The sequence below is a fragment of the Cherax quadricarinatus genome, chromosome 41, assembly GCF_038502225.1.
Source record: "Cherax quadricarinatus isolate ZL_2023a chromosome 41, ASM3850222v1, whole genome shotgun sequence".
NCBI classification, from domain to species: domain Eukaryota; kingdom Metazoa; phylum Arthropoda; class Malacostraca; order Decapoda; family Parastacidae; genus Cherax; species Cherax quadricarinatus.
In genome coordinates, this window is record NC_091332.1 from 2,047,326 (window position 1) to 2,060,959 (window position 13,634).

Consider the following 13,634-nt stretch of genomic DNA (forward strand, 5'->3'; position numbering starts at 1 on the left):
GAATTGGATCTGTGCTCCAGTTCCCCAAATTAAGCCTGAATGCCTTCCATATCCCCCCAGGCGCTGTATAATCCTCCGGGTTTAGCGCTTCCCCTTTGATTATAATAATAATAATAATCAACAAACCGGCCATATCCCACCAAGGCAGGGTGGCCCAAAAAGAAAAATGAAAGTTTCTCTTCTTAAATTTAGTAATACATGTATATACAGGAGAAGGGGTTACTAGCCCCTTGCTCCCGGCATTTTAGTCGCCTCTTACAACACGCATGGCTTACAGAGGAAGAATTCTGTTCCACTTTCCCATGGAGGTAAGAGGAAATAAACAAGAACAAGAACTAGAAAGAAAATAGAAGAAAACCCAGAGGGGTGTGTATATATATGTTTGCACATGTCATGTCTGAGGGCAATGTGTGGTGTGAATATAATGCAGAGAATTCGTAGTTTGGAAGTTAGGAGGAGGTGCGGGATTACCAAAACTGTTGTCCAGAGGGCTGAGGAAGGGTTGTTGAGGTGGTTCGGACATGTAGAGAGAATGGAGCGAAACAGAATGACTTCAAGAGTGTATCAGTCTGTAGTGGAAGGAAGGCGGGGTAGGGGTCGGCCTAGGAAGGGTTGGAGGGAGGGGGTAAAGGAGGTTTTGTGTGCGAGGGGCTTGGACTTCCAGCAGGCATGCGTGAGCGTGTTTGATAGGAGTGAATGGAGACAAATGGTTTTTAATACTTGACGTGCTGTTGGAGTGTGAGCAAAGTAACATTTATGAAGGGATTCAGGGAAACCGGCAGGCCGGACTTGAGTCCTGGAGATGGGAAGTACAGTGCCTGCACTCTGAAGGAGGGGTGTTAATGTTGCAGTTTAAAAACTGTAGTGTAAAGCACCCTTCTGGCAAGACAGTGATGGAGTGAATGATGGTGAAAGTTTTTCTTTTTCGGGCCACCCTGCCTTGGTGGGAATCGGCCGGTGTGATAATAAAAAATAAAAAAAAAAAACATGTATGTGTAGTGTGACCCAAGTGTAAGTAGAAGTAGCAAGCCGTACCTGAAATCTTGCATGTGTATGAGACAGAAAAAAGACACCAGCAATCCTACCATCGTGTAAAACAATTACAGGCTTCCGTTTTGCACTCACTTGGCAGAACGGTAGTACCTCCCTGGGCGGTTGCTGTCTACCAACCTACTACCTAGGACTTGTAGTATTATTATTGTTATTTCTGTTGGGTCACACAGTGTGTGAGCACTATATATGTATGTATAGAGTTTTACACACAAATTATTTTTTTTTTATTAACACATCGGCCGTTTCCCACCAAGGCAGGATGGCCTGAAAAAGAAAAACTCATCATTCACTCCATTACTGTGTTGCCAGAGGCATACTTACACTACAGTTATAAAACTGCAACAGTAACACCCCTCCTTCAGAGTTCCGGCACTGTACTTCCCATCTTCAGGAATCAAGTCCGGCCTGCCGGCTTTCTTGAAACCCTTCATAAATGTTACCTTGCTTATACTCCAACAGCACATCAAGTGCTAAAAACTATTTGTCTCTATTTGCTCCTATCTAACATACACTTGCTGGGAGTCCAAGCCCCTTGCACACAAAACGTCCTTTACCCCCTCCCTCCAACCTTTCCTATTCCGACCCCTACCCCGCCTTCTCTCCGCTGCAGATTTATACATTCTTGAAGTCATTCTATTTCGTTTCAACCTCTCTACATGTCCAAACCATCTCAATAACCCTTCCTTAGCCCTCTGGATAATAATTTTGGTAATCTCCCACCTCCTCCTAATCTCCTAACTACGGATTCTCTGCATTATATTCACACCATACATTGCCCCAAGACATGACATCTCCACTGCCTTCAGCCTTCTCCTTGTTGCAACATTCACCATCCATGCCTCACACCCATACAAGAGTGCTGGTATAACTATACTCTCATACATTCCCCTCTTTGCTTTCATGGATAAAGTTCTTTGTCTCCACTGACTCCTCAGTGCACCACTCACCTTTTTTCCCCTCTTCAGCTCTATGATTCACCTCATCTTTCACAGACCCATCTGCTGACACATCCACTCTCAAATATCTGAATACATTCACCTCCATACTCTCTCCCTCCAATCTAATATCCAATCTTCCCTTACCTAATTTTTTTGTTATCCTCATCACCTTACTCTTTCCTATATTCACTTTTAATTTCCTTCTTTTACATACCCTACCAAACTCATCAGCCAACCTCTGCAACTTCTCTTCAGAATGTCCCAAAAGCACAGTGTCATCAGCAAAGAGCAACTGTGACAACTCCCATTTAGTGTTAGAGTCTTTATCTATTAGCCTCACACCTCTTGCCAACACTCGATTAAATTATGCCATTTAATTGACATGCCTTCAGAGATATTCTTTCAAATTTTTCTCCTTTCTGTGAGACTTGTGGTGTGCCAGCGATGGCAAAATCTTTAAGATTTTAACCAGGATGTGAGATGGAATGATTGCAAGTGAAGATATGATCTTTATTTCAAGGGCTTGATCTCTTCATGGTGGAGGGGGAACTGGATGCTGGTAAAGGGCTATTGATCCAAGGAATTGAAGCTGCTCTCCAATTGGATTAAACCTAATTGCCTCAATTCACCAGACGTTGTTTAACCTCTATAGGTTTAGTGCTTCCCCATATATATAATAATGTATAATCCCTACAACTAAGGGCTTTCCCATGAATATAATGTAATCGTTGAGGGCTTGATTGATCAGTCATTGTTTTCAGCACATATTAACTCGCCTTTGCTATGGCTAGTGAAACACACAGGATAGTTTTCTAATTAATCTTGCAGAAACTAGCCTTCAAGGGAGCTCCTTGTTGTGATGGGCGTTTCATACAAGGATTCTAGAGGGTGTTTATCTTTCCTCATATTGATCCTGAATACCACATCTCTTTTGGCATGAAAAGTAGCATTGTTTCTTTTCCTGAAAAATCTGATATGACTTGCAGCTTTTGACCTTTCAGGGAAATTGTCTTGTTGCTAGTGAGAGGATGCTGATGCAAAGCCTTTGAACTACCCTTCATTTCTATGGACTGATTCTGAATGTCTCTCATTTCCTTACTTCATGATTCCTATGGATTTAATGCCTGTTTTGAATACAGTAATAAGAATTATCCTGGGTTATGTTGTTTTTCCCCAGATTTCAGTGATAATATAAGACCCCTATGGGTTTAATACTTTCCCCAGATTAAAATAAAGTTATAGCCTCTGACTTGGCTCGGGCTATGGCAAGTGGATTTCTACTTGGGCTAATGGTGCCATTGTAGCTAATAGTACATTTACTGATGTTGCTACTGATATTGCAGTTACTGCTGATGTTGCTACTGATGGTGCAGTTACTTCAGGACATTTATTATAGGAACCGTTTCGTCACGAGTGGTTTCTTCAGTCCTAATACAGAGATAACTAAGAAATGTTTCCTATAATAAATGTCCTGAACTGTACATGAGTGTCTTTTTTCCACATCTTGTAGGTTTCACCATACCATTTCTCAGTCACTGTTGATGTTGCTACTAATAATGCTGTTACTGCTGATGTTTCTACCACTGCAGTTACTGTTGACATCGCTGCTGATACTGCAGTTATTGCGGCTCTTGTAATGCTATACCACGCAGAGTTCTTTCTAATGGGCCCGTCCTTAAAAGCAGACTCTGCTTCTGATTTACAATATCTCCTGTAACCATATCCCTTCCCTCGTTTTCTCTCTGCTGATGTCCGTTCAACACCCAGCCCGTCAAGGGACCAAACTTTGTGCCCTAACTCGTGCAATAACTTAAGTGACTTTTACCAAGGCCAGGGTTTCCCAACACCAGATAAAAAACACTTAAAATAGTAGTGGGGCAAATGCTATCTGTGACTCACTTTTTATCCACTGTTGTCTGAAACATCAAATTTGGATACAGTAAATAATTTTTTACGCTATTATGTAATTCTTGTTGCACCTTTATAATTGTTGCTCTCTTGCTTTATGCATCATTTATTATTATTATTATTATTATTATTATTATTATTATTATTATTATTATTATTATTATTATTATTATTATTATTATTATTATTGTTTTTAAACACACTGACTGTTTTCCACCAAGGCAGCGTGGCCCAATAAAGAAGAAACACTTTTACCATCACTCACTCCAAGCCTGTCTTGTCCAATAAAGAGACAAGCTTCACTGATCTAGAGAGTGATTTGAGTAAGGATACCAAGTGTGGTAGAGGTCAGGAGAGATTCATCTTGGGATTTTATACTGAGAAACCAAATGATTGTCCAGATCTGCCAGCTGTTGTGGGTGGCATCAAGGTAGAAATTGCTGATGTCAGAATCTCTATTCCGGCTGGAAGTCACAGTTCAGACAAAATAACATTGTGGAAAATGACTTCACATCTGGGGAAATAATGAAGTGAGGGGTTTAAAAGTCTTTGCAAACTATGGTATATGTAAAGATATTTATTAAAATATAGGAGATAATAAAAAAGCACAAATTTGAAACTTATGACTGAAATTTATGACGATGTTTCTGTCCAACTTAGACATTAACTAGTATTTTAATTAAAATTTATACTGATTTGCCAAGACATCGATAGGGACCAGAGGAGTGTACAGTTCTAGTGTACTGGTCGCAAGATCTGTGGCGTACTGGCAAGTGTAACAACTCAGTCCATGATGTACTGGTGTACTCTTACGAAGAACGATTCTGTAGTAATTTATATCTGTAAAAAATGTCATACTTGAACACAATATAATATGACTGCAGTTCGAAGTAGTGAGACAACTGCAATATGAGGTGGCAGGGAGTACAATTTTGGTTCGCAGTTCCTAGGGAAAGTTACTGAAAGTTATTGTGAGGCCAGACTAAGCTGAGAGTAAAGTCCGTGAGTCAGCTTGAGTAGCAACCTTGAGAAGGGCACACCTGGAGTGGAGAAGAACTATCAGCCTCATTGCGATAGCTTGTCCAGTATCTCTAGTCTTATCTCCACTTCTGAAGACATGCTTAAAGAAAACCATCGACCATTGCCAGAGTGCAGTGCAGTTAGTCTATGCTGAGACTGAAAGGGAAGGATATGGGATAAAGGAGGAATTAGGATTATTGCTTTAGCAGAGAAAAGAACAAAAAGAGGATGAATGAAGAATGAAGAAAGGAGTAGGTGAAATCAAGAATGAGTAAAAGAAGAGAGATGGCAAGTTGTGTAGAAAAAAGATCTATAAGATAACAAGTAAAGAAGAAAGAGAAGAAGCAGTGGGAGGAAACACTGATGAACGAATGTGAGAGACAGAGCACAGAATACATCAGTAAGAAGGGAAGTAAGAAGGAAGAAAAATGGAAAGAGGCAGATTCCCGTCATTATTATCCAAGCGCAGTCTTCTAGTTTGATGTTTTCATATATTCTGAGTCAAATAACACACATTTCTCTGACCCCTGACCTTCCTAGCTCAATTATTTTCTGGTCTTGGTTTCCTTCAAACTCATTATGTCCTTTCTTTAATTAGACGAATATTAATTGAAGATTAAACTCACTTCGAAATTAGGAACCGGATAATAAAAACTAGGGGCTGTATAATCCCTACGGGTTTAGCGCTCCCCATGATGATAATAATAATAATAATAATAATAATAATAATAATAATAATAATAATAATAATAATAATAATAATAATAATAATAATAATTCAATCTGCCGTAAACTGCTATAGCAAGTTGTCAATGAGCAGGGGCAAGGTGTAAGTTAATATGAGAACAGCACACACACACACACACACAAGTGCAAAGGTTTGCAACAAGACTAGTCCCAGAGCTACGGGGATTGTCCTACGAAGAAAGGTTGAGGGAAATCGGCCTGACGACACTGGAGGACAGGAGGGTCAGGGGAGACATGATAACGACATATAAAATACTGCGCAGAATAGACAAGGTGGACAAAGACAGGATGTTCCAGAGATGGGACACAGACACAAGAGGTCACAATTGGAAGTTGAAGACTCAGATGAATCAAAGGGATGTTAGGAAGTATTTCTTCAGTCATAGAGTAGTCAGGCCGTGGAATAGCCTGGAGGGTGACGTAGTGGAGGCGGGAACTATACATAGTTTTAAGGCGAGGTATGATAAAGCTCATGGGGCAGGGAGAGAGAGGATCTAGTAGCAATCAGTGAAGAGGCGGGGCCAGGAGCTATGAATCGACCCCTGCAACCACAAATAGGTGAGTACAAACAGATGAGTACACAGGAGCTGTGAATCGACCCCTGCAACCACAACTAGGTGAGTGCACATATGTGTTTGTGTGTGTGTGGATAATACAACCAATTTATTTGAAATAAATTTCTGCAATACTCTTATAATAACACTGTATCTGAGGGCTGAAGACGAGTTAGTGAACAACAGTACCTGATGTAAACTGACGTATCAGCTGAATTTTTTACATTTGTGACCTCAGCTGTGTAAGCTGGAGATAAGATACTGTAATGTATGTCTCTGGAGAAGTTTACGTAAGTTTGACTCTAGGTGTAGAGGAAGCTATACACACCCTTATCTCTCCTCACCTCTGCTGCGTCTTGTGAGATGCTGATGTATCTTGTAAGATGTTGACGCATCTCGTAAGATGTTGCTGCTTCTTGGGAGATGTTGATTATTAATATTATTATAATTATGGAGGAGCGCTAAACCCGTAGGGTTATACAGCGCATGTGGGGGGGGGGGATGGAAGGTATTCGGGCTCAATTCAGGGAACTGGAGCACAGATCCAATTCCTTAAATTAAGAGCCCCTCACCAGCGTCAAAGAACCTCCCTTGAGGGGGTGAGATGTTGATGCATCTTGTAAGATGTTTCTGCACCTTGTGAGATGTTTAACTCTACTGTGCTGTTTCTACTGCTTTCAAGTGGAAACAGAGACACAAATGCCATCTAATGACTCGGAAAAAAGCCCACTGTTTGGGGGTAACGTTGTCAATAATGGATCTCATTCCAGAGCACATGTCTGTTTTCATCGTCACGAGATTTTGCAATGTTTCTCACCACTAATTAAACACCTGAGTGCTTGGATGTACAGGTGTTCATAGTGATGTTTTGATGAAACGATGAGCAATGCTGTTGACTAATTAATTTAAAAACTCCTCTACATCAAATTAATGTGCTCTTCACTGCACTTCAGGAGAAGAGTTTGGAGAAGAATTCTCTCTGCTGCCGAGTAATAATAATAATAATAATAATAATAATAATAATAATAATAATAATAATAATAATAATAATAATAATAATAATAATAATAATAATAATAATAATAATAATAATATGTAGAGAGAATGGAGCGAAACAGAATGGCTTCAAGAGTGTATAATCTGTAGTGGAAGGAAGGCGGGGTAGGGGTCGGCCTAGGAAAGGTTGGAGAGAGGGGGTAAAGGAGGTTTTGTGTGCGAGGGGCTTGGACTTCCAGCGGGCATGCGTGAGCGTGTTTGATAGGAGCGAATGGAGACAAATGGTTTTTAATACTTGACGTGCTGTTGGAGTGTGAGCAAAGTAACATTTATGAAGGGGTTCAGGGAAACCGGCAGGCCGGACTTGAGTCCTGGAGATGGGAAGTACAGTGCCTGCACTCTGAAGGAGGGGTGTTAATGTTGCAGTTTAAAAACTGTAGTGTAAAGCACCCTTCTGGCAAGACAGTGATGGAGTGAATGATGGTGAGTGTTTTTCTTTTTCGGGCCACCCTGCCTTGGTGGGAATCGGCCAGTGTGATAATAAAAAAATAATATAAAAATATCAAAGTATACAGACCTAGCAAGCTAACATCAGTGACATACTATATAAAATGTCCCTGGTTAAGCAGAGCATTTCGGGTAATTTAGGTTAATTTTGTCCCCAAGATGCAGCCCACACCAGTCGACTAACACCCAGGTAACACCGGGGACAGCAGGTGTCTTAAGGAAACACCCGTATGAGTTCTTTCCGTTGACCTTCACTTGAAAAGTTCTCCAGCTCTATTTATTGGGGTAAGGTTTTCATCACCCATTAAGTGGGGGTGTGGGGAAGGGGGACGTTATCAGGGGGCTTCAAGTGGTTGTTGAAACAAGAGGAGTAACACGGGGGGACTCTACAGTGGTGTGTGGAACATGAACAAGATGGGTGGTAGAGCGAGGGTGGCTCTCTGGATCCTGTTGGGGGTTGTTCTTGTGGCCCCACCAGGCCTCAGAGCTCTCATTGATGACGAAACTCAAGCTGAGGAATTTATGAAGGAACTCGACTATAGGTAAGTGAGAGCTGTAAATGGTATAGATGACATTGCTAAACTTTTGCAGTGTTTGTGTGTAGTGATGGAGGACTGGCACAGGCATCCAGTTGTGCTCATAATGTGGCTGAATATAAAGTAACGTCTTTTACGACCTTAAACTTGAAACTTGCACAGATAACATCTCTTAGGACTGTACTCACCTAGTTATACTCACTTAGTTGTGGTTGCAGGGGTCGATTCATAGCTCCTGGCCCCGCCTCTTCACTGGCCGCTACTAAATAATGATAACAAGAAAGGCACTCCAATAGGTCAAGGAATACCTAATGGGAAGGAAACAGAGTGAGGATCCGTTAATAAGTACTGGGATAGACTAGTGTAAACAAATGGAGTTCCACATTTATGAGAGCTACAAGGGTTTGGATACACTACAAGAGAATTTTTTTTTCGATCTGCACGTTTCATCCTCTGAATATCTACTGTTTTGTAACGATGTCTTCTTTGATATTTTTAATCTTCTTTACGGAAGGTTGTTAGGTTATGCACAATGTTTTCAGCTCTTGTAGTAGACTCCTTTTAAAACCACTGGATCTCTTAGTTTCTAAACGTGCTTGCCAAGGAAGTGGCTCTATGTAAGCTCTGCATACTCTACAATAGGCCTGATATATTAAATTTCGCCAGCTTCGCAGAAGCTGCAACTTGTACGTGCTTTGAATGCATCTCTGGTGATATATTCGGCGTGATGTTCACTTTCAGATCTTTCATATTGTGCCACATTTCTTCTTCCTAACTTTCCAGGCAGCAATCGTTCGTTTCTCTCTCCCCTTTCTGGAATTTTAGGATCGTACACATTGTTTCGGCTGAACTCTCGTGGCTACCTGTGTGGTCATCCACATAGTCTGTTAATGTCTTACAGCATCCACTCCTCTGAGGTGGGTTATTGACAGGAATAAGAGGAACTGTCCTAATACTTACTCTTGGGAGCCATATTTGTTGAGCTTTCCTATCCTGGTATAACTTTCCTATTCTGGTATATTTTTTCTATCCTGGTATATCTTTCTTTAACACTGTCTTGGGCTCAGATATTCGCTGATCAACTTGTACTTCTGCCTCGGCTAAACAACAAGAAGAAAAGATGACATAAGTGATGAAATCCCTCTAAAAAACTGTAAACAAAATTCAATACTAGATTGGCTTATTATAACTGTTTGCGTCAGTTATTATCTTGTGTCTGCTGTTTCATATAATTGTTATCAGACAATCATCCTGCTAACTACTGGGAGCGACTCTTAACAATTTATAACAAAATACTAATTTTCTCGATGGTAACTGTGTGCTTCCACTAAATCTTCGCAGGTTAATTTTAAGTGGCAATGGCGAAGAATCTAATTTTTTCGACCTTTCAATGGGTGTGATTTGGTGCTGGTGAAGGGTTTTTGATCCAAGGAATATTGGCTACCCGTACCTTCCTTAGATCAGGCCTGATTGCCACCCATATCAGAGGTTCTGTCTGACCACTACGGTCAAACAGTATTTAGGATTTTTAGAAATACATGAGATCAGTGGTAATGACAAGAAAGGTCGTGATAAAGCTATACCAGCCAGTTGAACATTATGAAATTGTTTAGTGTATGTGTGTGTACTCACCTGTTTGTGGTTGGAGGGGTCGATTCACAGCTCCTGGCCCAGCCTCTTCCCTGGTCGCTACTAGGTCCATTCACTCCCTGCCCCACGAGGTTTATTATGTGTGTGTGTGTGTGTGTGTGTGTTGTTGTGTGTGTGTGTGTGTGTGTGTGTGTGTGTGTGTGTGTGTGTGTGTGTGTGTGTGTGTGTGTGTGTGTGTGTGTGTGTGTGTGTGTGTGTGTGTGTGTGTGTGTGTGTGTGTGTGTGTGTGTGTGTGTGTGTGTGTGTCTGTGTCTGTGTGTGTTTAAAATTCCTGTGTTCAAAATAACTTAATTATATATAAAATTATTCACTGCTTAAAATCAGGGCACAGAAACAAGCGCAGTTAGGTTAGGGTTCAGTGCGATGTGTTTGTCACTGATAAGCGTAGTATTAATAACAGTAACTCAACCTCTGTCCCAATCACATTTCCAAACGTCAAAAAAAAAAAATGCCCTTGAAAGAAAAATTCCATCGAAGATTCCTTATCAAGAGAGATAAGGCGAGAGATGTGCTAAGAGAGAGACTTGGAGATAGCAGCAACCACCCCTCCCCCCATCATTTCCAGGGTCGTCCTGAGGAGGTCCTTGGTGAGTCAAGGAATATATAATATATATATATATATATATATATATATATATATATATATATATATATATATAAATATATATATGCATATATCTATATATATATATATATATATATATAAATATAAATGCATATATCTATATATATCTATATATATATATATATATATATATATATATATATATATATATATATATATATATATATATATATATTATATATATATTTGAAAAGTTCGGAGACGGATTCTCAACTTTTCTCCAGCATGATATCCGGCAGTCACCCACAGCCTGACTGATCCAAGACTTGAATCTTCTTACCTCGTGTGACTGAATGACACTCACATGTTTGTGTCATTATATGCAAATACAATCCTGTATTAGTTATTATTATTTTATCATTATTATTACGATATAAACAGAACATCGGACATTCACCCCACGGAATTTTGTAAGCCTAATCCTATGCCGGTTAATCGATTTCTTGTCTCTTCTAAGTGAGGTTCTTGGATGTTAATAAGTAAGTTTATTCCGGTATACATAAATACAGTTACACAGATTATCATACATAGCAGCATATGTGTAGAGAACCTAGGATAACCCAAAAATGTCCATTATTTGCATTATTCAGTGAGGTAACACTGACGACTCATAGTGGAGTAAGGAACCATAATGGTGTCAACATTGTGCCCAGTTACTTGACATATATGTGTGAGTGTAGAGGCAACATAGTGATGTACGAGTGTGTGGTAACAACATTGTATCCACAGATACAGCCAAGAGTGTAACCTGGAGATGCTGGCTCGATGGGACTATATCACTGACGTTACTAACAAACTCAAGGAGGAAGCAGCGGTGAGTATCCACTCTTTATATTATTACGTTTTTGTGGGTAATAAAGGTTTGATCCCAATATCCCTGTTAAGCTCAGGTGGTTGAAGTTGATATTGCAGCGCCGAGCGTGTGACCCTGATGTAGCCAGCTGACATTAATAATGTACATTGCCTCACCATTCTGAACACATATTTGTTGTTAAATATTTATATTGGTAACTGTAATGGTAGGTTTCTGTGAACTTTCAGCCAGAATGAGTCACATGACTTTTTTTTTATCATAGATGAACTCGTGAGTGATTTTTAATGATAAGTAATCTGATTACATATTTCGGTGTTTATGCTCCAGTACCATTAGCACAGTATCTTGTCGTGAAATAGATTCGCTGTGGCTAATAACAACAAGTTTTTTTTATCAGGGGAGACGCCAGAAACCTTATAAATGCGGGGTTTAGGGGTCGTCATCTGGTTGTGGTAAGAGGAGGGGGCTGGGTGGGGACTTGGCTTATAACATTGTTCTTATTATTTTTGAGTTTTTTTTTTTTTGAGAGGCTGGTGGAATTATTAGGGGGCTTCAGCCCCCCTTGCCTTTTCCTTGATGCCGCCATTGCCTTTCGGAACACAAACAGAGGTTCCAAGCTTGTAAAACTCTGAAATCCTTCATTACTTTTACCATCATTACATTCCTACGCAGTTCTTCCCTTCTACTTCGATCTATCACATTCACATATAGCTGCTTCATGTCCAATTTCTACCTATTTCACGCCCCCCTATGCACCCTACACCCGGGATTTATACACCATCTTTATACACTATATTTTGCTCTATCTACATTATCAAAGCCTCTCAACATTTGTATTGTTCTGTTCTACGGTACCAAACTGGTTAGTTACTTTTTAGGCCTTAGGCCTATCGTCTACACGATTTCCATTAAAGATGCATGTCACCTGTACATCACTATTAAAGGATACTTCAATCCCTAAAATAAGGATAGTATAACCTCTCATCATATAAACATTTGAGAAATATAAACCTTTTGTTATATATAAACTTTTACCGTTGTTATTATATATTAATTTTCCCTAATTAGCATTTGTTCGAAGGTATTGTAAACTAGGCTCGTTTAGGCTTATCCTTCATAATCTCTTTCGAATTTGGCGCTAGATTATTATTTTTTCCTCACATTTCTCCGAGCCTCGTTTGGTTTCAAAGGTACTTGTGATAACACACCTCGAAGAAGCTCAGTCATTATTTATCTGTCCCGTAAGACTAGAGAACTGCTATGTCACTCGACACTTCATTCGACGGGACCCCAGCAGCGACCCTCTGGAATACCAGTCCTGGTGACCCTGAGATGAACGATACACCCCTGACTTACGTTGTGTAGCGTAACTTGTAATGCTGGCCGTGACGTGTGATGGGTGTGTGTATAAATGTCTTTAAACAAAATAGTTACACTCATAGTTTGAATGCAGACCTAGCTGGTTTATGACATAGATAACCATGTAAAACAAAAATATGAAAAGGTCTTGTAGTATCAAGAGCACTGTACAGTTGTGGTTACAAATGCTTGGGTTTGAGAAAGATCTGCCTAGTATTGGTCAATAGGCCTACTGCAGTATTCCTCATTTCTTATGTTTACAGAACGAGGCAGCAGTGATCTACATGACTTTCCAAGGTGAGGCGGCCGACGGCTGCGCAGAGTACGACTATAGCGGCTTTGTCAGCATGGAACTGTACCGTCGCTTCAGGTTCCTCTCCAAGAAGGGACCAGGAGCGCTACAACCAGACGAACTGTCAGAGGTAAGAAGTTGTAATATGCAAGAAATTCATTTTTTAATTCCTCTACTGCTTTATATTTTATCAAAGGGCGTATATGGAGATATTACGGCTATTAATGGCGTATTGGTCAGTAAAGACAAAAATGAGTTTAATATCTTTGTTTAGGTTTAAACTTCTGTTAACTGAAGCATAATTATTATATAATCTATAAGCGAATATTTATTAAGAAAAAGTAATAAAAATAAATCTTGCCACAAATTCTCTTAAATTATACAGTTAAAGTCAATTATAATTCATAGATTTATCTTCAACTCAATGAAACTAAATAAATTTCCCTTCACTTGGAGTTTTTTTTTTTGGGGGGGGAGAGAGTAACAGAACGTTGTTCTTCCCACAGTACAAAACCTTACAAGCGAATATGGAGACGATCTACAGTACAGCAACCATCTGTGACTACCATAACCAGACCAAGTGTGACCTGATCCTCGAGCCAGGTAAGTGTATTGATCAGGCAGGTATGGAGGTT

The 13,634-nt window shown here is 39.9% G+C and overlaps 1 protein-coding gene across 1 annotated transcript in view; it reads left to right on the forward strand.

Moving 5' to 3' along the window:
* Positions 1-8,099: 8,099 nt before the first annotated feature.
* LOC128695775 (angiotensin-converting enzyme-like) overlaps positions 8,100-13,634 on the forward strand; it is a 33,820-nt gene continuing 28,285 nt past the window's right edge. Inside the window, exons 1-4 of the mRNA XM_070092887.1 lie at positions 8,100-8,265; positions 11,264-11,348; positions 12,971-13,129; positions 13,506-13,602. Of these exons, the coding sequence (XP_069948988.1) occupies positions 8,129-8,265; positions 11,264-11,348; positions 12,971-13,129; positions 13,506-13,602 (478 nt within the window). The 5' untranslated portion in view covers positions 8,100-8,128. The remainder of the gene's footprint in view (positions 8,266-11,263; positions 11,349-12,970; positions 13,130-13,505; positions 13,603-13,634) is intronic.